At 44.3% G+C, this 23,978-nt stretch overlaps 5 protein-coding genes across 7 annotated transcripts; 3 read left to right on the plus strand and 2 right to left on the minus strand.

The window, feature by feature from the left end:
* Nucleotides 1–362: 362 nt before the first annotated feature.
* Nucleotides 363–2,018, plus strand: rnf151 (ring finger protein 151). The gene is made up of 4 exons (XM_056407897.1): nucleotides 363–435; nucleotides 941–1,110; nucleotides 1,234–1,330; nucleotides 1,433–2,018. Exons 1-4 carry the CDS (start codon nucleotides 433–435, stop codon nucleotides 1,898–1,900), a joined length of 738 nt encoding a protein of 245 aa, XP_056263872.1. The 5' UTR covers nucleotides 363–432; the 3' UTR covers nucleotides 1,901–2,018.
* Nucleotides 2,019–2,819: 801 nt separating this feature from the next.
* On the plus strand, nucleotides 2,820–4,691 carry rps2 (ribosomal protein S2). Its single transcript, XM_056407895.1, has 5 exons — nucleotides 2,820–3,002; nucleotides 3,106–3,195; nucleotides 3,745–3,852; nucleotides 3,947–4,280; nucleotides 4,473–4,691. The coding sequence occupies exons 1-5, from the start codon at nucleotides 2,835–2,837 to the stop codon at nucleotides 4,640–4,642; spliced, it is 870 nt and encodes a 289-aa protein (XP_056263870.1). The 5' UTR covers nucleotides 2,820–2,834; the 3' UTR covers nucleotides 4,643–4,691.
* A 438-nt stretch (nucleotides 4,692–5,129) lies between these two features.
* Nucleotides 5,130–7,846, minus strand: ndufb10 (NADH:ubiquinone oxidoreductase subunit B10). Its single transcript, XM_056407900.1, has 4 exons — nucleotides 7,632–7,846; nucleotides 7,184–7,322; nucleotides 5,535–5,674; nucleotides 5,130–5,264 (listed from the first exon to the last, which is right to left on the minus strand). Exons 1-4 carry the CDS (start codon nucleotides 7,777–7,779, stop codon nucleotides 5,185–5,187), a joined length of 507 nt encoding a protein of 168 aa, XP_056263875.1. The 5' UTR covers nucleotides 7,780–7,846; the 3' UTR covers nucleotides 5,130–5,184.
* A 578-nt stretch (nucleotides 7,847–8,424) lies between these two features.
* LOC130189171 (60S ribosomal protein L3-like) lies at nucleotides 8,425–12,111 on the plus strand. Its single transcript, XM_056407888.1, has 10 exons — nucleotides 8,425–8,505; nucleotides 9,091–9,283; nucleotides 9,596–9,764; nucleotides 9,844–9,979; nucleotides 10,531–10,717; nucleotides 10,819–10,979; nucleotides 11,141–11,242; nucleotides 11,540–11,635; nucleotides 11,781–11,900; nucleotides 12,005–12,111. The coding sequence occupies exons 1-10, from the start codon at nucleotides 8,440–8,442 to the stop codon at nucleotides 12,062–12,064; spliced, it is 1,290 nt and encodes a 429-aa protein (XP_056263863.1). The 5' UTR covers nucleotides 8,425–8,439; the 3' UTR covers nucleotides 12,065–12,111.
* Nucleotides 12,112–12,231: 120 nt separating this feature from the next.
* On the minus strand, nucleotides 12,232–23,662 carry LOC130189158 (testis-expressed protein 2-like). 3 transcript variants are annotated; one of them, XM_056407863.1, is made up of 13 exons: nucleotides 23,333–23,659; nucleotides 19,958–20,834; nucleotides 19,500–19,879; nucleotides 18,597–18,797; nucleotides 17,960–18,236; nucleotides 16,313–16,494; nucleotides 15,725–15,910; nucleotides 14,999–15,098; nucleotides 14,375–14,507; nucleotides 14,129–14,266; nucleotides 13,248–13,457; nucleotides 13,043–13,163; nucleotides 12,232–12,875 (listed from the first exon to the last, which is right to left on the minus strand). In XM_056407863.1, the coding sequence occupies exons 2-13, from the start codon at nucleotides 20,697–20,699 to the stop codon at nucleotides 12,729–12,731; spliced, it is 2,817 nt and encodes a 938-aa protein (XP_056263838.1). In that variant the 5' UTR covers nucleotides 20,700–20,834; nucleotides 23,333–23,659; the 3' UTR covers nucleotides 12,232–12,728. The 3 variants fall into 3 exon arrangements, with proteins under 3 accessions (XP_056263838.1, XP_056263837.1, XP_056263839.1); XM_056407862.1 differs by having other exon boundaries at nucleotides 19,500–20,834; XM_056407864.1 differs by having other exon boundaries at nucleotides 12,785–12,875; nucleotides 13,054–13,163; nucleotides 19,500–20,834; nucleotides 23,333–23,662.
* Nucleotides 23,663–23,978: the final 316 nt, after the last annotated feature.

Below are 23,978 nucleotides of genomic sequence, written 5' to 3' on the forward strand. Positions count from 1 at the left end.
CATTTACGAGTAACACGGGTGAAATATATGTTATCATTAGAGTCTTAAAAGAAACAGTGACTTTTAGATGTCGTCCCCGATGCTCTCAACAATAGAGTCACAGGTGACTATTGTTGAGAACATCGGGCTTATTCATGTTCACAAGGTCCTGTTTGACGCGTGGAGGCTGAGCTTTGGTGCTAGAACAGCAGGGAAAGGACGCGCTCCATAATGAGCCCTATTATCTCCCTTCGTTTTCGTAATTTTCTGTTTTCATTTGTCTCCACAAACTCACATGCGCATGGTCCCTCCTTCACGTTGTGTCAGGAACGTTCATGTGTGTGTTGTATTGATAACGCGGGGGGTGTTTCGCGTGTGACATGTGAGTGGACCGATATGGAGTAGCCTAAACAAGCGCCGGGAATGGAAACACGGTGAAGAAAGACGATTATCATGGTGAGTACACAACTGTTATTTATTTATTTAAGTATTTATCGGTATACTAAACGGTACTTAATCAATATTACACATCGGGTTGTATCGTTAATGGTCAAAGAGCTACTTTCTCAGTGAGTTTGCTTTCCTTTTTAAATAAATGGTATTGTATGGGTGTCATGTTACTTTTTATTATTATACATTATAATTAACTAAAAATGCAAATATTTAGATAATGTCAAACATCATGCGTTATAATTCAGTAATTCTCTATTTGAAGGATTGCAATTGCTTTTTGTTATCAGGTAATCAGTCATATGTTTTTCCAGAACAATTCTGTATTGTCTTCACTGGCTTTTATGCTAAAAACATTGTGGACTGGTTGCAGGTAGGATATGGAGCACTGTTTTACAGCTGGAGATACAATACTCACCAGCTAGCACAACTATAACCTTCAATGTCATGTATTTATACAATATTATTATAACTCAGAATAAATTATAGTATTTATTTTGGCCACGTCCAGGCGGACCGAGAGGTGTCAACACAAAGTGGGGGCTATGATGTGGAGCTGTTTGTGGACACTCCAGACTGTGATCTGGTCTGCACCATATGCCAGGGGGTCCTCAGGTGTCCAGTAAGAGCTGCATGCCACCACATCTTCTGCAAGAAATGCATCTTGCAGTGGCTGAAGAGGTACTGAACATGATATCGGTCAATATCATTGAATGAGAACAGTTATAAGTTGTACTCCATTTGATTGTTATTCATGTCTGGCCCATGCAAAGATAAGGACTAAATGTTGTTTATCCCCTAAAGGCAGGAGACCTGCCCTTGCTGCAGGAAGCCTGTAAACTCGAGCTTGATCTTTCTCATGTTCAAGCTGAGCAAATCTATTGGACGCATGAAGATCAAGGTATCAGTTTCTAAGATAAAAAAAAACAGAGGTTGAGAAGGATGTCGTGCTATGTAAACCATACTGATATGTTTGTGTTTCTCTGTATCTGGCCTCTTACAGTGTAAGAATGAGATCCGGGGTTGTGCAAAGACCTTCTCTCTCTCGGAGCAATACTGCCACAGCATGAGCTGTCTGTACGAGCTCATCCCCTGTCCGTACCAGGGCTGCCAGGCACAGCTCCTCCGCAGGGACCTGGACACCCATGCACGCCACTGCGACCACTGGCGTCAGCCCTGCCACATGGGCTGCGGGACGATTCTCTCCCATCGCACCCAGGCTCAACACAACTGCTACAAGCAACTGAGGCAGGAGTATGAAGCCAGTCAGAGGAACCACAGGGCCATCGCAACGACCTTGCAGAGGAAGATGAGGAGGATGCAGAGCACCATGACCCACATGAAGAGGCAGATAGGGCTGATCTGTGAAAGCCTGGAAGTGATTGACGATCTGCACGAGGTGGAAGAAGAGGACCTTGGAGAGAGCAGTGTCAACAGCGGGACTCCAATGAGCAACAACAGCAACGGCTGAGGAACAATACTGCTGCTAATTGGCTGCTGCTGTATATAATTTCAGCATGTGTTCATTTCTTTCAAGTTGTGTGTTTTTAGAATATATAGATATATGAATAAAAAGAGTGAATTAACAATCTTGTGCTGTAGTTTCGTCTTTCTTGTTAATACAGTATTTTTCTTTTATACTGTCATACTGATCACCATTCATGAGAATGAATGATGCATCTCACGAACAAAAAATAAATCATGAGACAAGGTCAGGTTTTATTGTTCAACAGTTTTACTGAATAATGCAAACCAAGGGACAACACATAAAGTGAATGCATACATAATATATACAAAAAGGCAGAACAAATATATTATATTGTAATCAGTAATAAGCAAAATATATTGCTTTTAGTATTTCAGAGCTTTTTACTGTAAAAAGTATTTTTGATAATGGGAGATTGTTTTATTTCTTTTTAAATGTATCTAAGATTGGATGAAATAAAGTCGATACAACTCCAATTAATATGGCATCGTCCGGTTCAGAATAAACTGTCGCGAGGGGCAGCAGTGAGCATGTTTTTATGAAAAAGGTAGTATCGCGATAGCGTCATTGGTATAAAACCCGGCGAGACTTCACGTCGGTCTTCTTCCTGTTTTAAAGATCACGTAAGTCGAATGCAGACTAATCCCTCCCCACCAAAATCGTGCTTTATCTCACACATCCTTCTGCTAAACTCAACCGTCACATCAACTAAATGACTCTTATATATGTTATTTCTAAACCCGGCTAATATTTACGATAATAATGTGACAGAGTTTGAGATATTCTTAGATGTTGACCGACCGATGAACACGGCGGTGATCGTTTTGTGTGAGATGCATGGCGCGTCAGATGCTCGCTAACTTGAGGCTTTAGAGGTTTATAGGAAACACTTTCTGACCTGTATTTTGTTCTGCAGCAAATGGCGGACGACGCCGGTGGTAGAGGAGGTTTCCGTGGAGGTTTTGGAGGAGGTGGCCGAGGAGGCGGCGGCGGCGGCGGCGATCGTGGGGATCGCGGCCGAGGCCGTGGACGCGGCAGAGGCCGTGGCAGGGGCCGCGGTGCCCGCGGCAAGGCCGAGGACAAGGAAGTAAGTTCAACCCTCACTAATGTTTAAATGACTAATTAAACAATATCCTAATAATTCAGAAAACCACCAGCTATTACTAACAGATGCTTTTGTCTTTTGCCAGTGGGTTCCCGTCACCAAGCTGGGCCGCCTGGTAAAGGACCTGAAGATCAAATCCCTGGAGGAGATCTACCTGTACTCTCTACCTATCAAAGTAAGGAGGCTGTGATGACGAACAGTGACAGGCTGCTAACCTTTAGAAGGATGGCTACCGCGAAGCAAAGATAAAGATATGTCTATTGCGTGCAAATAAGATCATTGTTGGTGTATATTGTTTGTGCCATCATCCCCACTGGAGGTACAACTTCTATTGGAAGTTTCAAACACCCGAGTCCTTTTAACATCAAAAATTCGTTTTCAATGCATTTTCCAAAATCTTTCCAATCTTTAAACTATCTAACATTCCACCACAATAGGATATTGTACTTTTCTAATTTACAACTTCTATGTTGGTGGGCAATTGCTTATGTCTTTGCTCAGATTAAATATCATTTGGCTGACTTTTGTACAAAGTGACTTGACAAGAGTCCATTCAACCATGATTATGAACTCATTTCTTTTAGATGTGATGAAGTATAGTATTTTCAATATATTATGGATATCATGCATTTGTATTGATAATGAAGTGCATAGATGTGGTTGCAATACCAAATGTGGTGTCATGATGCATTGTTAAATATGTTTTTAAAATTCTTTCCTGCAGGAGTCAGAGATCATCGACTTCTTCTTGGGTTCTGCTCTTAAGGACGAGGTGCTCAAGATTATGCCTGTTCAGAAGCAGACCAGGGCTGGTCAGCGCACCAGGTTCAAGGTGAGTCATTAATTGTATGGGGATGGTCTTATTTTATGAGTTATGTCATCCCATAGTGTTGCTGGTACAAATGTAACTGTTTTTTTGTTTACAGGCTTTTGTTGCCATTGGCGACTACAATGGTCATGTGGGTCTGGGGGTGAAGTGCTCCAAAGAGGTGGCTACAGCCATCCGTGGTGCCATAATCCTCGCCAAGCTGTCCATTGTCCCCGTGAGGAGAGGTTATTGGGGTAACAAGATCGCCAAGCCCCACACCGTGCCCTGCAAGGTGACTGGTCGCTGTGGCTCTGTGCTGGTGCGTCTCATCCCTGCACCCCGTGGTACTGGCATTGTGTCCGCCCCCGTGCCCAAGAAGCTGCTCACGATGGCCGGTATCGATGATTGCTACACCTCTGCCAGAGGCTGCACTGCCACCCTCGGCAACTTCGGTAAGAATCCTCTGATGATTGCGCAGCTTAAGATGCATCTGTGTTGCTGAAGTTTTCTCCTTGCTCTGCATCACCATTGCAGTGGTGTAGTTTGCATTGTCCAACATTGTAACCCAAAACACATCATCTAGTATTATGCATAGAGCGCCATCTTGAGCATGTCCTCATTGTTTCTTTAAATTTCCTCATCAGCCAAGGCCACCTTCGATGCCATCTCCAAGACGTACAGCTATCTGACACCAGACCTGTGGAAGGAGACAGTCTTCACAAAGTCTCCCTACCAGGAGTTCACTGACCATCTGGCCAAGACTCACACCAGGGTGTCTGTGCAGAGGGGACAGCCTGTCCCACCATCTACATAAACTTTTTGTACAGAGAATTGTTGAATAAACATTCTGACACAAAATGAAACCTGTTTGTTTTACTTGTGCAGAACTCATGATGGTGGGAGATAAGATTATTTTACCATGGATTGGGTTAATGGACCTGTACTTCAGGTTCCACCTGCCCAGCCCACAATTGAGGTGTCTTGCCAAAGGACACATCGGCATGGGTCGGAGCCTGGGCTCTATACATCAAATCTTGAAATCCTGGTAAAGGACCACCCTGTGCTGAGCAGTGTACCCTTAGCTGTTATCAAGTGATAAGAGCCTAATTCAGCAAATGCTGAAGTCCAAATTACAGCTATTTTATAGGTTGCAAACATACTGTAAGCTTCTCATCCTCTGGTTAACCTAAGACACATGCAGGAAAATCCCTTTAAAGTTCCTGCACCACAGCCTCCAGTAATTGTAACACGCAGACCGTCTGACTAGCTGTGCAGCACTTTGTGAATGTTAGGCACTAATGGATTATCACATACATTTTATTTTACAATTATTACATGGGACATATAGTAGGTAACTTAAGCACTTTGAGCCTTCATCCGCTCCTTTTGCTTCATTAGACATTTCCTCCCGCTGGCGTATGCTCCCAGGTCTCCATCTGGAAAAAAAGTTAGGAATTTAAAACCAAACGACACGCTAAAGTAAAAACTTTATAATTTATTAAAAATAGTTTTCCCACTGATTTTGTCCAATTAATAAAATTTTAAAAGAATTCTGATTTAGTGTATATGTACAATAATAAGCAGTAAGGGTCAAATTCCTCCCTTAAACTATGAAAGCACTCGCCAAACTGTATTTTAGCCAGTAGTCTGGCATGTAGGTTTCCTAAATTATTCCACATTTTCTTTCCAACCTGCACAATACTTACAGCGTGACTGGTAGCTGTGGGCCACCTCGTCGAACTGCTGGAGTTCATTGGCACAGTTCTGCTGGTAGCTGGCTCCTTCTCTCTGCTGGCAGGCCCTCATACGCTCCTGGACCACCTTCAAAATCTCCTGGTCCACTTTACTGTGGGGTGAAGGCAACAACACATGGACACCTAGTGGCACCCTGACCAGGATCCTTACATGTGCATGAATTAACTATAGAGTCCTTGTAATAAGACTGGTCTTGTAATGAAATAACTATTAAACACAAGTCATGACTGCATGGCCAAAAAAGTTTGGGCTGCCTAACACTACACCTATATAATGTGATTGTAGAACATCTCCTTTCAAAGCCATGGCCATTAATACACTTCTAATGCAAATGGTGTCCACAAGATGCTAAGATTTGCATCCAATTAATCTCAAAGATGTTTGATGAGGTTTAGGCGAAACCTCAGTGCATATAGTCAGATCAGTCTCTAGATTGATGAATGCACACAGAAGTTTACAATTTATCAAAGACATTTGGATGTCGTTAGATTCACATACAAACTACTTGTGCGAATACATTTGTGAATCTTACATTTTTCTGTTTACATTGATATATAATGCTAACTTTGTGTGCAGTGAAGACTATTTTTGTGTAGAGATGCAGTTTGATAAAAATCACAAAATACGCGTGAGAATTCTACTGTGTGCATTCATTCATATCGAGGGCTATTGCCATAACGTAAGGGGCACATTGTGGGTTAATATACAGGACTGTCTCAGAAAATTAGAATATTGTGATAAAGTTCTTTATTTTCTGTAATGCAATTAAAAAAACAAAAATGTCATGCATTCTGGATTCATTACAAATCAACTGAAATATTGCAAGCCTTTTATTCTTTTAATATTGCTGATTATGGCTTACAGCTTAAGAAAACTCTAAAATCCTATCTCATAAAATTTGAATATTTCCTCAGACCAAGTTAAAAAAAAGATTTATAACAGCAAAACAAAATCAAACATTTGAAAATGTGTTTCCAGGTGTTTCGAGTTAATTAGACGATTCAAGTGATTTGTTTAATACCCTACTAGTATACTTTTTCATGATATTCTAATATTTAGAGATAGGATATTTGAGTTTTCTTAAGCTGTAAACCATAATCAGCAATATTAAAAGAATAAAAGGCTTGCAATATTTCAGTTGATTTGTAATGAATCCAGAATGCATGACATTTGTTTTTTTAATTGCATTACAGAAAATAAAGAACTTTATCACAATATTCTAATTTTCTGAGACAGTCCTGTATAGATATAATTGTTTTCCATCTACATTCTCGTTGTATGTTGCCTTCAAGTATTCATCAGGTACCTCAGGCAACACATGGCAGCTCATTATATTTCATAACAACCTCCAAGAACTAACTCCTCCCAATCTGAAATCATGCTCTTTCCTTGAATTGCCTGTGCCAAGACACTAGGGCAGATTTTGACACAAGGTTATTCACAAGAGCAAGGCCTCGATATTAAGTAAAGCTGCCATCATCTAAATATTTAATTGTGCTGTAGTGGTCCCAGTGTGTTGTGGTAATCAAGCCAGTTTCAATTCTCTAGGTGTTGGCGACCCACATGTCCCTCTAGCTAGATGAACAGATCTTATCCTCACTAGTCTCTCCTCCACTGCATCTCCGCCTCATAGTAGCAGAGGTAATCTCCCTCCTCGCAAGTCGTCAGGTCAGGGACACGGCGGAACTTCTGGTGATAGTACACCGGCTTGTTGTTGGCCCGAATACTGTCGATAGCATCTAGAAGAGAGAGAGAAAACACCAAAGGTGTACAAACAGTCAGGTGACCTGTAACGCCAGACAAGGCCATTCGATCGGTCTACGAACGACGCTAGCTAGCATAACAGCTAGGTTAGCCTCTGGTGCATACACGGCGAGCTCCCGCGGTCCATTACTGCCACACAGCACAGCCCTGTAGTTGATCTGGTGTGATGGACACAACACTGGCAGCAGTGTTATGAGGTCAAATATACCAACAGCACGTCTCCCGAAAGCCTGCGTTGCTGCGCTGCCCTGTGAGCCCAGTTAGCTCCGGTTAGCTTCGGTTACCTCGAAATTTGGTGACAGGCAGGTCCACGGAGTAGTAGAAGAGTTGAGACAGAATCACGGCCGGGTTTGGCAGCGCCGTCTGTTTGTCCACAACCGGAGTCTGCCGCGGAGGCTCCGGATATGCTCCTTTCTCATAGTCTGTCGGCATTTTGCCTTCGTTTGACCAGGACTCGAGATTTCCTACAATTCGACCTCGGTAACTCTCCTTTTGATATGGCGCATGCGCAGAAGACACCATCATGGCGAAATAGAGGTCAACAAATGTACAACTGCAATGTTATCTAGGTACGTTTTGTCCTGTTCATTCAGAACAATATACTTTTTAGAAATATTATACTAAACGAGGAATTTAGCACAAGTTAATTTACAGCATGTTAAAGACATAAAGGTTAGAGGGTAAAGGTCACAGGTGGAGGTGTTGTACCATGGAAATGCAGCAGGTGGTGGTGCAATGCTGTAAACTAATGCACAGTTGCCAGAGAATGTATGGAACTTAAAAGAAGGAGTGTAATGCTTTAGCAACTTGGGTCAGCCAAGTCTCAATAAGTAAGTAGTATCTGTCCTAAAGCCGACCAGGTCTAGTTATAATAAACACTTTCTTCTTCCTTTCTCTCTCTTTTCATGCGCTTTCATGGGTTCCTGTCCACAGGGCTTCCTCACCACCTCAGACCACAGAGATTAAGATAGGATTCCCTCCTCCTATCTTCTCATGTAGAAACTTGGCAGAGGTGTGCCTTGTTTGAAAGGGGATACGTCTCCTCAACTGGGCCAAATACCAAATTAGACCCCTCACGCTTTGTACCATTTTATGTATGACCCTTCAGCACTGGCCCTGTCCTCTTTCTTTTCCTCGACTGGACCGAGCGTAGACATGGTCAGTGCTCCTCATACTCTTTGGCTCTTTCTTTACTATAAAGGATACATTTATTTGCAGTTTTGTTGTCTACATGTGTGCATGTGTGTGCAGTTTATAACTTTGTTTGTCCATCTGGATTTATGAGGGAAGAGAAGGCATATTGAAATGTATACTTTTCATGGCTGCATTTGAGGAGTTTGGAATACTGAAATGGCGATTTTCCTTTTATGCGGAATTCCATTGTTTAAGTTGTGTTTATTATTCGGCATGGACTGGTTTTCTGACTCATATTTACTGTGACATAGAAACTAATCTAGAAAGTCCATCACACAGAAGGCAAAACACATTCAGATTAAGGGACTTGACTCTATTACAGTGTATTCTTTTAAAATCCTGTTTCATTTTATTACCATGTTTGGAGGCCCTTGATATCAGATGATTTTAATAACTGAAGATTTTTTGGATATTGCAATAAAAAAGAGCAGAGGATTGCTTTTTAGAGTTCAAGCAAGCATGGATGTGTCTTCTGTAGTTCTTGTGTTATTATTTTAATGATGTTTCACATTATTAAGAAATTACTCTGTGTGGCTTATACCTTTACAGTCTCATCGCAAATTCCACGCACCCCGCCATGGACACTTGGGCTTCCTGCCCCACAAGCGTAGCAAGATGCATCGGGGCAGTGTGCGTACGTGGCCCAAAGATGACCCCAGCCAACCTGTCCACCTCACTGCCTTCCTGGGTTACAAGGCTGGCATGACCCACACGTTGAGGGTTGTGCACCGCATTGGCCTCAGTATGTAGACTAATTGCACCCTGGATGCATGGGAGGATTGAGAAAAAAACCATTATATTTGAGTCCGCTGTTTGTTAGTTTGAGAGGATAATGGGCTGATAAGATCAGGTGTTGCTTGGTCCCCTACAGTGTTCTTTACATAGCACATACAGTTTAGCTTCTGAAAATAATGAAACATAATTACATTATTAAATTGGTGCAGGATTTACTCAATGGTTTATATACAATGAATTGCAACTGTTAAAATGCTTTGCTCGATCGAGCTTTACTAAATATCTCAGCAAATGAATATATTCAATTTTTCTCCCACAGAGCAATCAAAGCGAGAGCAAGTGGAGGCGGTTACCATCATTGACACTCCTCCTATCCTTGTAGTGGGACTAGTGGGATACATTCAGACTGTCCGTGGCTTGCGTTCCTTCAAAACCATCTTTGCTGAGCATCTCAGTGATGAGTGCAGGCGCAGATTTTATAAAAACTGGTGTGTGATTATACAATGTTCCCTTGTATGTGTACATTGAGCCGTTGTTCCCTTGCTGACACTTTTTTTTGTATTTCAGGTCCAAGAGCAAGAAGAAGGCCTTCACCAAGTACAGTAGGAAGTGGCAGGATGAGACAGGAAAGAAACAGCTGGACAAGGATTTCAATCACATGAAGAAATACTGTTCAGTAATCAGGGTTTTAATTCACACTCAGGTAGGCCAGCCAGTTTATACATACATTCAAAGCACAATCCAGTTTAAAGGCAAACTGTGCCAGTCAGACTACACTAGTCTAATGATTGGATGGCATCCACCTATTGAATCCACCCATGCAAAAGGGAAGAGGTATCAGAGTTATCTGCCTGACGACATGCAATGACAAGAAAAGCTGCCACATCCCAAATACCCCGTGCTACTAAGAGCTAACTCTGACTATGACACTCTGGGGGGAGCGCTGGAGGGGGCCGTTTCAAATAGCAGTTTAAAAATAAATCTTAGGGCAGAACATGGCTGCTCACCCAGGCTTTGGCGAAAGACAACCTTTGTGTTAACAGCAAACAATATGAAGATCAGCCAAGATCTCAACTCTCAACTGTGCTGCAGGGATCTTTGTCAGCTTCATAAGTGATAATGAGATCAAGATGCGCCCTTGACTCTCAGGGATGTGATACATGCCCTGAATTGTGCTAAATAATAAATCTAATTCGAGAAATACTTTCTAATTAGAAAATCCTTTTCTAGATTTAAGTGCTTCTCCATTTCCAGATGCGATTGCTGCCCATAAAGCAGAAAAAGGCCCACTTGGCGGAGGTGCAGCTCAACGGGGGAAGCATCGCTGACAAGGTGGACTGGGCTAAGGAGCACCTGGAGCAAGCCGTGCCCGTCTCTAACGTCTTCTCCCAGGACGAGATGATCGACGTCATTGGAATCACCAAGGGTCACGGCTTCAAAGGTTGGCAACATGCTCGGACTATTTGTCTCCGTCCAAGGGCTTGTACAATACATGCGGTAATTGGAATGGATATATTTATTTCTGTCGCTTTGTGCCGATAGGTGTGACAAACCGCTGGGGCACAAAGAAGCTTCCCAGGAAGACTCACAAGGGTCTGAGGAAGGTGGCCTGTATTGGAGCCTGGCATCCGGCCCGTGTGTCCTACACTATAGCTCGTGCAGGTCAGAAGGGCTATAACCACCGGACTGAGGTCAACAAGAAGGTTAGCGCATTGATCATTTCACCCATAAGACTTCCTCGTCATCCGTTCTTTTGTAAATACACTTTTGTTGGATAACCACAAGCAACATTATGATGAGTATATTATATAGGTTTACCATATGTGGTCATGCTTGAGCTTCTCATTTCCTCATGTGTCCTCAGATCTACCGTATTGGGAAGGCATTGCAAATCCGGGATGGAAAGGTGATCCAGAACAACGCTTCCACGATCTACGACACCACCCAGAAGTCCATCACGCCCATGGTACTCTCACTTCTCAAGACGATCATATGCACTACAAAAGAGCTCTCTGAGATTCTGTAACGACAATATAATAACCTGCACATTAAACTGCAGCTCTGTGCACAGCATTATAAAGCATCATGATGTATCGCTGCTGGTATTATGAGTGTGATCATATTTTCTAAGTTATATCAATGTAGCATAAAAGGTGTGATGGTGCTCTCATTTAGTGCATATATTATTACTGTCAGGGCTTCATAGTAAATTATAGCAAATGTCTTATGTCTTTCATGTCGTTATTCCCACACCACCCTGTAGGGAGGCTTCCCCCACTATGGTGAAGTGAAGAATGACTTCGTCATGGTGAAGGGCTGCGTCGTCGGCACCAAGAAACGCGTCCTCACCCTCAGAAAGGTACGCCGTGACTTTTAGATCTCACAGGCATCTTGCAGTATAAGTATGTTGTAGCATCTAATTTACTCTGACAGTTAAACGCAAGATTCTTAAATTCATTATTGCAGAACATGAACTGTATGTGTACATCTTTGTGTCCCCCTAGTCTTTGCTTGTGCACACATCTCGCAAGTCCCTGGAGACCATCGAGCTCAAGTTCATTGACACCACATCAAAATTCGGCAATGGCCGCTTCCAGACTGCCCAGGAGAAGAAGGCATTCATGGTGAGCGTGACAAAAGTTTGATGAACAGCAAATTCTGCAGGTTGACATAATCACAGCTGACTCCTTGTGCACTATTTACACACTGACCTCTGGTTCATCTGCAGGGGCCGCTGAAGAAAGACGCCCTGAAAACACTGACGGCGCCTCTGACCGCGGACGCCTGAAAGAAATTCTCAATTCTCCTACAGTAATAAAATTCAGAAAAACAACAGTTTTCAACACACTGTGTGATTTTTTCATGGACATTGACATTGGGGTTACATAATTGATATGGTGTGTATTTGTAGGCTATTAACTGGCTTTGCTATACATTTAAGTTGAACAATTACCATAGCTTTAACAGGATTTTATTAGCTGCTAATCTATGAGCATATTTACATTGTTCAGAAACAACCATGGAAACTTGATCCTCATTATCATCCCCATGTTTTTCACAACCCGTATCAGGATCAGTGGATTAGAAAAGGATTTAATGGAAAGTTTGTTAATTCAGCATTCTTTAACAGTGATCATCAACAACCTTGTTTTGACGTGCATCTGGTATTTAACATCTTTTGTTGGCATCAAATAAAAAAAGTGCTCTAACTGTTGTACAGTTCAATCATCTTCACAGTAGGGGCACTTTAGCAGCAATCTCACAGTCTCGAGGTCACTGCCTTGCTCAGCTGCATTTTTTCCTGCTCTGGTTACAACCAACAACTCAAGATAAACACCAAGCCGGTACCCAGCAGCAGCAGCAGCCTCAGACACACTCGAGAGTCATGGCAATAGCTGCACATTGGCTTTTTTTTACATCGACATAATCTCATCCATGGCCTTAAAGGGGCACTACTCCGACAGGTAATCCTGAGACTCCATGGAGGACTGGTGGGATGAGGAATGGATTGACGATTGGTGGGATGCAGGTGGGTTTTCCAGGCCGGATGTCATCAGGGGCAGATACAGATCATCCATATTGGGCATCACAAGCACTTTCTGTTGAGGGGCAACAAAGCCAAATTTAATAATTAGTGTCACGGTTTTTAATGACATGGAAAATGGACTACTCATACTCCTATACCGTCACAGAGAATGTTTGAATCGCTCTTTAAAAAAAAAAAATTATGTTTTCTGCACATTGATAGATTTACTAATAGACTGACCTGGAACTCACACTGCAGTTTTCTCTCAATCCACTCAGTGACATGAGTGAAGGTGACCTCCCTCTCCCCGAGTGTGGGTCGCACATGAAGGTCTAACCTGGGAGGCACACGGAAACTGTACCTGTGAGGACAGAATGAGAAAAAAAAACTGAGAAAACGAAAATCTTTTAGTTAATGGTATGAAAGAGAAATGTAAACTGAGTACCATATCCGGTCGGTAGGGGGAGGTGGGATGTTGATGGCCAGAGTGCCGGAGAGCTCCAGGACCTCAACGCTGAGCATCAGAGGCATGTTAGACACCTCAGCGATCTTCTTCCTGATGTACTCGTTCTCGGTGGCTTTCTGGAAGTACTTGGACTTTGCTATCTTGTCCACAAATCTTAAGATCTTCCTACTTGTGCTGCCACCAGTGTGCCTGGATCAAGGATTACAAATTCAGTGTTGGGCTGTGAATTTGAAAATTACTGCAATTGGGACATTCAAATTAGTCATTCCAGATCAAGTGTTTTCAAATCATATGGAAATCACCTAATTTACAAAAAATGTTGACTAATTATTTAACATACAAGTGGTTGTTACAGCTGTCAAGTTCTCTGGAATCTACAATATAACCAAATATGCAGTATGTCAGTCTGTGGCTTCAAAACCTTTATTGTCATTCCTGCCTTTGAAGGCCGGAATAATCAACACACATAAACACATAGACACATTTACACATAAGACACTTGCTCTGACAGTTAGTTGGCGCGGCAGGAAAAGCACAGGTGAACTTAATGACCTTAACGATGCAGCGCTGTTAAGGTCATTAAGTCCACCTGTGCTTTTCTCCTCTGCACCAGGTCAAAATGTCAGCAATCAGCATCATTAATCACACACACAAATCATAGTGACTGCATTATGTTGTTCTGCATTTTATTTTGTCACGTTGGATTTAAAAATAAAACTTTGATGAAAACATTATTGGTATACCTGTGTTTGACAAAGTCAAAATATCTCCTGGCCTTTTGTTAGCCTTTAAACACCTGCACATCCAGCATGCATACAGGTGTGTAATCCATGGTATGTTTGACCTGTGAGATCATTTACCCTTCAGCTGCTACCACTGTGCTCTTCTCCCCTAGAGACGCCTGCAGCTCAAAGGGGGGGACTTCCTCTTCATCAGACGAGCCTGCGCTGGATGACTCTTCATCGCTATCAGCCAGTACACACAGCCTGGGCTTAGAGCTGAAAAACACACCAGTGGTACCTCTTAATGCAAAGCACTGAACTGAGGAGACTCATTCCTCTTTGGGCTTCATCTATTGAGGACTATGAAAGGGAGATGGGCCTCACCCCACTTGCTGGGTCTCCAGGACGCTGTGAGCCTCGTCCTCTACATCTTTACCCAGTTTACACAGGTTCATCTTAGTCTCTAGGGACATCTGAAGGCAGCCTGTGTACATCACCTCCAGCTCCAGCCACAGGCCTTGGAGTTAAAAAGAGGGAGACAGAGGGCGGTAAACAGGTAGCAGATAAGCATCACGTCTAGATGTGTCACTGTGTTGTTGCACATTAGACAAACAGAGGATAGCTCGGGTGTGTTTGTAAAGTAAGATCCATCAGGGCCAACTGGATTGTTATCTCAATGGAAAGCTTTTAGGGTTGGTGCGATTAACTAATACAACTCATGTGTTCGTGGCCTGAGCTGACTGCAGGTTTGTGTCTGAGAGAAGAAATTCAGGTAGAGACTGTTGGCTTAACTTTATTAGTTGACCTACACATACAACATGTTATAAAAGCAAAAGGCAAGACTAAAGAGTTTACAGCCAAGCTGGTGGGTTTGTTGTGCTTTACTTCGGCACAGCGATGCTTTGAGCCCTCCCCTCTAACATGGCGAACAATAAAAAAAGCAAGAGCGCATATGAATGAGTACTTATTCAATGCAACATGTATGGGTGTAAGTACACACAACTGTACCTCTGCGGTCAAGTGTTGGTGCAGAGGTGCTGAGGACTTGAGGTAGACAAGTGCCCATGTCCAGATCTGCCAGCGTCAGCTCATTCATGAAGTATGGCAACTTGTAATGAGATAAACAACACCGTTAGTGAGCAAACATGCTGCGTTCATGTCGGATATAAAAAAGCCATATGGAATACAAATAGAGGCGCCCCACAGAGGAAGCTAATTACTTAAAAAACGAATGAGCGAGCAGTATAAAACCTGCAGTGTGTGTGTGTGTGTGTGTGTGTGTGTGCTGATAATGCATTCCCTGGTTGCAAAGGTGGGAGTGAGTAGTAGAGCAGTGATGGCACTGCAGCATCGCATTTCCTACGCTGCTCTTAACACGCACCATCCTTTTACTATATTGTTCACACACACACACACACACACACACACACGGAGGAAAGAGAGCTGCAGCGCCTATGTGCCTAATATCACATCATATGCCCTTGGTGCATAAACCAGCCTTATTGGTCAGGCTGTATCATTGAGTCGAGAATAATCTGACCTATCGTGCACTCGCTGTAGCCTGGCCGCGTCATTAGTCATCATGACCCTGATGATGCTGCTGCTGATGGTGTGAATACGAAGATGAATGTGTATATAATACAAAATAAGAGAATCAGTTAAATCACTCATTTTGTTTACCAAGGACCTCCGACTGATCTTTAAAAACTAATCACCGTCCTTATCCACGCTCACCTTGATTTTGCTGAGTTTCTTCTGGATCTTGTGCGCCACCTGATCGGTCCAGTACTTCTCCTGCAGGAAGTCCCAGAAGATCCGTCCCACCAGGGAGTTCACCCAGGTGGGCTGGCCCTCTGCAGAGCGTCCCTCTGCCACTGAACCTGCACTGGGCTCATCTCCTGCATGTTCTTCATTGTGAGTCTGCAGTGCAAGCATTTATGTTTGCCCATGCATTTTCCAGAGTGTACATGACTTAATATGACTAATATGCAAGGTATAATTTCTTGCCAAACCAGGATTAGCAGCTCTGCACTCCGTTCCTATTAATATCCTTCCAGCTAGATGATACCTGATATTTCTGCACATTGACATTTGGTCCAGTAGAGATGTGTCCTACACAAGGCTGGTCTAAGCACAGAGCTGCTCTTATCAATAGAAGGTATGTAAAGTATTAGCATGACAAGCAGAGGGCCAGGAGAGCACAGACATAGTTATCATATCTGCTCAGGCTGTAAATGAAACCTACAGAGAGTTTACATCCCTGCAGTGAAAGCTATACCTGATACTACCTCTTAAAAATACATTAAAGTGTTGCTCATTGACCTTCTTGTGGGCTGTGGGGCCCGTGTCACTGTAGGGGCTGGGGGCGGGATTGCAGCTCTGCAGGCCAATCAGTTGAGTCATGTAGGTGCTGTACTCCAATAGCATTCTTGTTTTCAGCGCTCCCGGCAAATCGTGCAGCTCCTCTGTGCCTTCTCTAGCAGCGTCTCCAGCACATGGTGCTTCTGAGTGACAGAGAAGAGACAGGCACAAGGCGAGTGGGCGGCAGGAGCTCGTAAATGTAACAAAATCTGTATGATCATCAATCTGTCCTGAAGTTGACTCAACAACAAATGTATACATGTGTCACTTATCTTTGATCGGGACTTGTCCTTTAACTCCCACGTAAAGCAAATCTCAAGGACTGCATTCTTTCATCTACGTAATATTTCAAAAATCAGGCACATCTTGTCTCAAAAAGATGCAGAAAAATTGGTTCACGCGTTCGTTACTTCGAGACTGGATTACTGCAACTCCTTATTATCAGGCTGCTCTAATAAATCTCTTAGGTCCCTCCAGTTGATCCAGAATGCTGCAGCTTGTGTTCTCACTAAAACTAAGAAAAGAGATCACATCACTCCTGCACTAGCTGCTCTGCACTGGCTCCCAGTAAAATCAAGAATCACTTTTAAAATTATTCTCTTAACGTACAAAGCCTTGATTGGTGATGCACCATCATATCTTAAGGAGCTTGTAGTACCATATTGCCCCACTAGAGAGCTACGCTCACTAAATGCGCGACTACTTGTAGTTCCTAGAGTCTTAAAAAGTAGAATGGGAGCCAGAGCCTTTAGTTATCAAGCTCCTCTTTTATGGAACCAGCTTCCAATTTCAGTCCGGGAGGCAGACACAGTCACCTCGTTTAAGAGTAGACTGAAGACTTTCCTCTTTGACAGAGCTTATAGTTAGGGCTGAATCAGGTTCACCTGGTCCAGCCCCTTGATATGCTGCTATAGGCTTATAGCTGCCGGGGACGTTTTAGGATGCACTGAGTACCTATCTCCTCTTTTTTCTCTGATTTTCATCTCTCAATCACACGTTACTAACTCTGCTTTCTCCCCGGAGTCCTTTTGACTTCACGTCTCATGGGGTCATCGGACCCTATGAGACGGCATAGATCCTATCTGCCTGATGGATCATCGAGGTCTGGGTCGTGGAATTCCTGCTCCTGACTACGCCACTGTCCTGTTGAGACTCCGCCCACTGTTGAGACTCCGCCCACTCCTCCTCCCCACCGCCATCTGCCTGATGGATCGTGGAGGTCTCCATCGTGGAATATGCCAACTATGAACTATTCATACACTCTGTCATATTCATTGAATGTATTTTAACTCTAAATCTGTCCTTCTGTACACATTACATCTATTGCACCTGTCCATCCTGGAGAGGGATCCTCTGTTGCTCTCCTGCAGGTTTCTTCCTTTTTTTTTCCCCCTGAAGGGTTATTTGGGAGTTTTTCCTGGTCCGATGTGAGGTTTTGGGGCAGGGATGTCTATGTGTACAGATTGTAAAGCACTCCGAGACAAATTTGTAATTTGTGAAATTGGGCTATACAAATAAACTGAATTGAAAACTGAATTGAATGTGTTGAACAAGGAAAGCGTGTTGCTCAATCGCTCCCAACCACCAAGTATTCAAACACCGTCTCACCTGCGTTCTCCCTGCTCACACTGCTCTGGGCTTCAGCCCGAGAGGCAGACAAGAAGTGCTGGAACCACTCCTCCTTCTCTCTTCCTGTGCGGCCAAACAGGTACAAGGTGACAGGAGGCTGGTGGTCCGGGGCCGTGTGTTTCTCTGCCCTTTCTTCCTCTTCCTTCCCTTCGATCACGCTCTCCTCGCCTACTTCCCCCTCAGCCAGAGTGACGCAGATGGGGTACTTCTTGTTCCAGATCCTCTTGCGAGCCAAACCGGGCGGCAAAAGAGACACCTGGGACCAAATGATTCAGTAAAAGTGTCACTTTCTTTTTATCAATGGGTTTCTTTCTACAAGAGATACTGGCAGCCAGACATTGTGTTGACAGTTTGTCATTTCCAAAGAGCTCCCCACATTGATCAGATTGTGTGGTGGCTTTATTCTAGCCTGCTTCTATATGCTACTGGGGGTTGAGTTTATTCAGGACCGTCATCACTTTGGTCGTAATCCTTCTGGTCTTTCATCTCCGTGTTAGATGACAATGTGGGTGCAGAGAGATGAGAGTTCAGGCGAGAGGTCGCCTTCTCTGTTTCTCCTCTCTGAGGAACACGAGGACCCAGGCGTTATAATAGTGTGTCCATAGAACGTACTGACCTTAGAGTTAGCCAGCGCGTAAGTACGTGAACGCAGAAACACGGCCTCGTGGGACGTCTCGTCGAACGATGCCCACCGGGGGATGTTGGTGCGAGGGTATGCCAGGCGCAGCTGGCTGCCCTCCAGGGTGACGTAGACGGAGTGTGTGATGGAGGGGTGGAAGGTCTCAGGGTCGTAGCTGTGCGTCTCATTCATCCAGCCCTGGGCGAAAAGGATGAGTAACCTTTTTCCTTTTGGAATTAATTATTTAGAGCTGGCTATAATTTGACGTGTTTTACTGACTTTGTGTTTTTGTTTTTTTAAAGTGTAAATCTAGCAAAAACTCGACTCAGGCCAATTAAACTCACAGCAAGTGGTCCAATCTGTGACAATACAGCTCAGCAGGAGGGGAAACACGAGACATCTGTCTCATTTAACACTGTCTTTGAAATGGATGCTGGTAGAAACTCCTCTATACCTATAATAATGACCTCAAATGAACCTGCTAACTCTGCATTTATCAACGCAGCCAGCCCTACTCATTCAGCCGAGCTGTAAAGGAGTGCTTTGAGAAAGCTATTATTAAAATAGCGTGCTCTTTAGCCGTGAACCTGCTGTGCCTGAGGACAATTTTCCAAAAAAGTAATTACTTAAAAACAGATCCATTAGGCACCAACTATCACTCGAGCTTACATGGCTGCTGCTGCTTGTTGTTTTGATCTCTCTAACATTAGAGCTTGAAGGTCATTTCCATGTAGCCAAATCTGCAACAGGAAAACCAAAACAGGCTTCCTGCTCTGTGCTACACTTAGTGGAACACAGTCAAGAGAAACAGGGATGTTCGGATACAAGTAGACAGATGAAACATCGGCGTGTCACTTTTATGTGTACACCTCTCTCTGTTCTACTTCACTCATCCGTTACCTTGAGTATTTCTGGAACCGTGAGCTCTCCGTCCGGTGGCTCCATGTTCAGGGATCTGGATCTACCCAAACCCTTGTTGCTTCTGGCCGACGAATGTCGTGGAGCAAACATGAACACCACGGCCAGGCCCAACATAAAGCCACATGCGACCCCCACGGACAGACCCGTGACATAGGAGGGCAGGGGCAGCACAAAGAAACCATAAGCCAGAAGACCCACAGGGAGGAGCCAGTGAAGAGGCAGCGAGGAGCCCGGCACGGGGACTCGAGACTGGCTGTAAGTTCTATGTGTCGTCCCCCTGGATCCACTCTGGAGCTCCACCACCTGAATCACGTCTCCATAAGTGCAGATTTCTAATTGGCTGTCACCGCTGTGGCGTTCTGGGGAGAAGGACGATGTTGTTGAGGGGCTCTTTTGGAGTCTTCTCAAAGGCGTGTCACACACACCTATGTGCTCACCTTCAGCTCTCCTTCGGCACTTCACATCTGCATCTTCCCTGCCACCGTCTCTGCCACAGCTGCCTTGGGAGGACGGCGAGTCTCCCCCACCAGAAGCCCTCCCTTGCTTTGGGCTGCCGGAGCTCTCGTCCCCCATGATCTTACTCAGCATGCTCAGCGGGTCCTGCATGGCCTCGGAGAACTTCCTCCGTGTGTCCTCTAGCTCAGCAATCAGCGAGCTGCCGCGGGGCTCAGCGGGCGGCATGCCGCCAGCGGAAGGAGACAACACCCAGTCATCATTCTCGTTCAGCTCGTCTGCGACAGACCTGGCCTCTGATATTTTTGGATGGGTAAGCTGCTTCCAGGGATGCAAATGCAGCTTGGAGTCCGACTTGGAGAGGTTGACCTCCGGCTCGACCCGGCGGGAGATCTCGGTGCTCAGCGACGTGACCAGGCTGAGCAGAGGTTTGCCGTGCAGGGAGCTGCCCTCCCCCGGCTCCAGGTCTGAGGAGGAGGATTTGACAAGGTTGGTAGTGACGAGCAAGTCTGCCGATGATGCCGATAGGTCCGCCAAAGAGCCCGGGGATGAGGGGGAGCGAGACAGAAGGGGAGGCTGGGAGCGGTGGCTTCGGCTGAGGTCCAAATCCATCCCCAGGCTGAGGTCGGGCTGGCTCTCCCTTTTGTGTTGCTTCGCTTTGCTGAAGGCCACGGCGGGACCTTCATCGTGGCCGTCCAGGCTGAAGATGAGCTCGCTCTCTTCCATGCTGGCCCTCAATCAGGAGCGACTGTGGGGATGTGGTCGACCAATCCGAGTCCCTCAAGACATGGTGCACGGCGTTAGCACTTTAACTGCATGCAACAACCTCCTCTGGTAGCTTGTAGTTCATCGTGTTGAATGCTGGATATGTGGTGAGAAAGAAGAAGAAAAGTTGGTGGTTACATTTATTTTAAAGGACAGTCCAACATGCTGCTCTAACCTTCTTATTTCCCTCTCCATTTCTTTTGAAATTTTCTCTCAAACCTTTGCTCTAATCTCCACCGTCCTTTCTCTCCTCTTTTTACTGCTCCTCTGCAGGGATCCGTGTATGTGTGTGTGTGTGTGTGTGTGTGTGTGTATGCTGTCAGTTCACACACAGCCTAGGTAGGGGTGGAGTAGTGCTTTGTTTCTGGAATTATCCACAAGGAGTCATTAGCACAAATACTTTAATCCCACAGTGAGAGCTAATCCCACATTAGATGAAGTGATCCAATCCCCCATCCTGGTTTGGGCCTAACAGTTGTCCTCTCCGAGGAGCACTGAAGGATAGTCAGGGCAACAATGTGTTCTCAAGTGGTGCAAGACGTAGAAGACCGTTTCTTATTTACATCCTTCGACAGGATTCTTGCAGATGGTTCAGGGATTCAAAACAGCGACTGTGCAATCACAAGATCACGTCTCTGAGCTTCAGCTTCATCTGTGACGGCACCTGCTCGATGAAGGTGAATATATCTGATGCACTGGTAAACAACCCAACTCACCCCTTAAGATGAATAAAATATTTTTTGTAAATGATATTTACAGCCCGGACTCTCTCACAGAATCCAATTGTCGTCATTTGGAGGACAAATGATCAGTTACGACTCAGAGTAAGAGCTCAGTTTCAGTTACAGTTATTAAGGCTTAAGCTTCAACATGTCACGACTATAACTGGGAGAACAAGTGGCCTTTTTTAACCACACCCTAGTTGCTGTCCATTATGCCTTCGAAAGCATAACAATTAGACACTCCCTCTGGGAAATCAAGGTTTATGGATCTAGAACGATCCCGTCACAGCTTGTGTCCATGTGACAACAACGGTTGTGTGTTATGGGTCGCATGGTCCAAACCCACGACGATCCAGACAGAGAGGGGTTAACTGTAATCCTCCAGACTAAATAGGTTTTGACGACGGGAAATCAAAACACTTGGGACCTGAATTCAATCTGATGAATGTGCAATCAGTGTCTTCCAATTCCAGAGACATTTGCAGATTCCTTGTGAACTTCATGAGCAAAGGAAAAGTGTCTGTGCTTACAGAGAAGCGCAGCATAAGAAAATTGACAATTTTCAGTCAGCGCTAAGCTTATTTAGAGTGCACTTGTTACATAAACACAGCAGGAGAAAATGCAACAGTAATAAGACACTTGAGCAATTTGCCATTCTTAATTATTGTAGATTAAAGCCCTGACTTTGATGAGAGGTCGAGATTATCTTTTGCTACCATGTCCCTCCCCTAATTTAACTCTGTCATTGGCTCCCATCTTATCTCTTCACTTCTCTGCACACTGTTTGTAAAAGAAGCAATGTTCAGTCTCAGCACCAACCTGAAGCGCTCTGTGAGAAATCTAATTAACCAGAAGTGCTGCTCTGCCAGTGCGTAAGGTGCTCCAGACAGTCCTGCATTACTCTAATCAATTTCTGCTTCGGAGTTCATTTGGATCAGTTTGTGTTGACAGCGAGAGGAAAACCTTTGCTGCTAGAATACGGAGCCAGAGGGATTTGGCAGCTTTCCAGTCAGGCTGTGGAGGAACTTCTGCAGGAAGGAAGAAAAGACATCCGAGGACTAAAGCATGGAACCTCAGTTTATGGTTTGTCCCTTATGAGAGGAAAGTGGAGCAGATTTTGTTCATGAGAAATGTCTTTATTGTTTTAATGTTAATGACGGGCCCCTAATTGAGGTCAGAGGGCAAAGTTCTAATCTCGTCTAAATGAAATGTACTTAAATTCCATTTTCCAGACGAAAGGTCACAGAGCTGTTCATGAGTATTGACGATTAATTTATCTATCAATTGATTAATTGTTGATGAAATGCCAAAAGATGATGAGATGATGTCATCACAATTTCCTTTGGCCAAAGGGGACGTTTTTAAATGTCTTGTTTTGTTCAACCAAGAATAAAAATCCAAGGAAATTAAGTTTTACTTACTGGGAGGAACTTGGAACATGAAAACCCAGTTGGATATGACTAGATGTGGCTGTATTTGCATCCTGGCAGCACAGGTGGTCCAGGGCTTAACGCGTCCCCCAAACTACCACTTGACCCTGATGACACATTTGGCTCTGGCCTCTGTGTTTGTCTGGGTATCACATGGTCAGTGTTAATACAGCTGTACTTCATCCAGTTAAGACACTCGTTAAGGCAATATCTCCGGGGCTAAAATAGGTTCACAGTTAATGGACAATGTCGGTCAAGCCATCACTCAGAGAACCGTCCCATTTAAACTTCCCAAGAGATGCGGAACCCCATCATCGGTCTGTCTCTGCCCTCACCTGTGGAAAAAGGTCGCAAGTCCTCTAATTTCTCATTCAAGGGCAGCTATTTATTCTACGGCATTACAAAAAGGAACAGGCGCTCCCAGTCAAACCAGAGCTCTTACCTGGATGTGGCATGTTGGCTCTCGTGGTATCAGTGGCGGAGGTTTGTGCAGAAATGTGCTTCACGTGCAGGCTGCAGTGCTCAGTGGAGATGCTGCAGAGCGCGGGGACGCGCACCATGCACCGGCCGCAGGCAACACATATATTCACTCAACTTTACTCGGAAGCCAAATCTTCGTTGCACACAAAAAAAATAAAAAATCGTCCCAACTCAGTGGAAGATCAAAGAAAATCGAAATACACAGTTCAGTTGGTTAAAACAAAAACGCGTCAGCAGCGTCACACGTCGCTGCTTTCTTCCCTTCGCGTCAGGAGGACTCAACCCAATACAGAATAATGTGATCATTGTGAGTCGTGGCTGCAGACCGGAGGAACTCTAATCCGGATTAGACTGAAGAAACCAACAGCGGCGACTCCTCTCCGCTGCTGCGCTGAGCGTCAAAACACAGACGGAGCTCCGCTCTCCCGCTCTGACACGCGGCCCTGAACGCTGCAGACTTATGTAATTGCAATACATGACATTTTTATTTTATTTAAGACAGAATGCCTCTTGTTTGTTATTGTTATAAGGGAGGCATGCATATATATATATAGGCTATATATAATGTGAGAATTCCCCTCTAATTAAATGTATGTAACTTTTTCTTA

The sequence above is a fragment of the Pseudoliparis swirei genome, chromosome 23 (genome assembly GCF_029220125.1).
Source record: "Pseudoliparis swirei isolate HS2019 ecotype Mariana Trench chromosome 23, NWPU_hadal_v1, whole genome shotgun sequence".
NCBI classification, from domain to species: Eukaryota; Metazoa; Chordata; class Actinopteri; order Perciformes; family Liparidae; genus Pseudoliparis; species Pseudoliparis swirei.

Bases quoted from the DNA above. Each gene is read 5' to 3' on its own strand.
- rnf151 (XM_056407897.1), top strand. The intron at 1,111-1,233 runs GTACTGAACATG...TATCCCCTAAAG, and splicing joins ATCTTGCAGTGGCTGAAGAG to GCAGGAGACCTGCCCTTGCT. The intron at 1,331-1,432 runs GTATCAGTTTCT...GGCCTCTTACAG, and splicing joins TTGGACGCATGAAGATCAAG to TGTAAGAATGAGATCCGGGG.
- rps2 (XM_056407895.1), top strand. From the start codon at position 2,835: ATGGCGGACGACGCCGGTGGTAGAGGAGGTTTCCGTGGAGGTTTTGGA. The intron at 3,003-3,105 runs GTAAGTTCAACC...GTCTTTTGCCAG, and splicing joins GCAAGGCCGAGGACAAGGAA to TGGGTTCCCGTCACCAAGCT. The intron at 4,281-4,472 runs GTAAGAATCCTC...TTTCCTCATCAG, and splicing joins TGCCACCCTCGGCAACTTCG to CCAAGGCCACCTTCGATGCC.
- ndufb10 (XM_056407900.1), bottom strand. From the start codon at position 7,779: ATGCCGACAGACTATGAGAAAGGAGCATATCCGGAGCCTCCGCGGCAG. The intron at 7,323-7,631 runs GTAACCGAAGCT...TCTCTCTTCTAG, and splicing joins GCCTGTCACCAAATTTCGAG to ATGCTATCGACAGTATTCGG. The intron at 5,675-7,183 runs GTGAGGATAAGA...TTCACCCCACAG, and splicing joins ATGCAGTGGAGGAGAGACTA to TAAAGTGGACCAGGAGATTT.
- LOC130189171 (XM_056407888.1), top strand. From the start codon at position 8,440: ATGTATGACCCTTCAGCACTGGCCCTGTCCTCTTTCTTTTCCTCGACT. The intron at 10,718-10,818 runs GTTGGCAACATG...TTGTGCCGATAG, and splicing joins CAAGGGTCACGGCTTCAAAG to GTGTGACAAACCGCTGGGGC. The intron at 10,980-11,140 runs GTTAGCGCATTG...ATGTGTCCTCAG, and splicing joins GGACTGAGGTCAACAAGAAG to ATCTACCGTATTGGGAAGGC.
- LOC130189158 (XM_056407862.1), bottom strand. From the start codon at position 20,699: ATGGAAGAGAGCGAGCTCATCTTCAGCCTGGACGGCCACGATGAAGGT. The intron at 16,495-17,959 runs GTGAGACGGTGT...TCTGTCACTCAG, and splicing joins TGTGAGCAGGGAGAACGCAG to AAGCACCATGTGCTGGAGAC. The intron at 14,508-14,998 runs GTACAGTTGTGT...TTTAACTCCAAG, and splicing joins ACCAACACTTGACCGCAGAG to GCCTGTGGCTGGAGCTGGAG.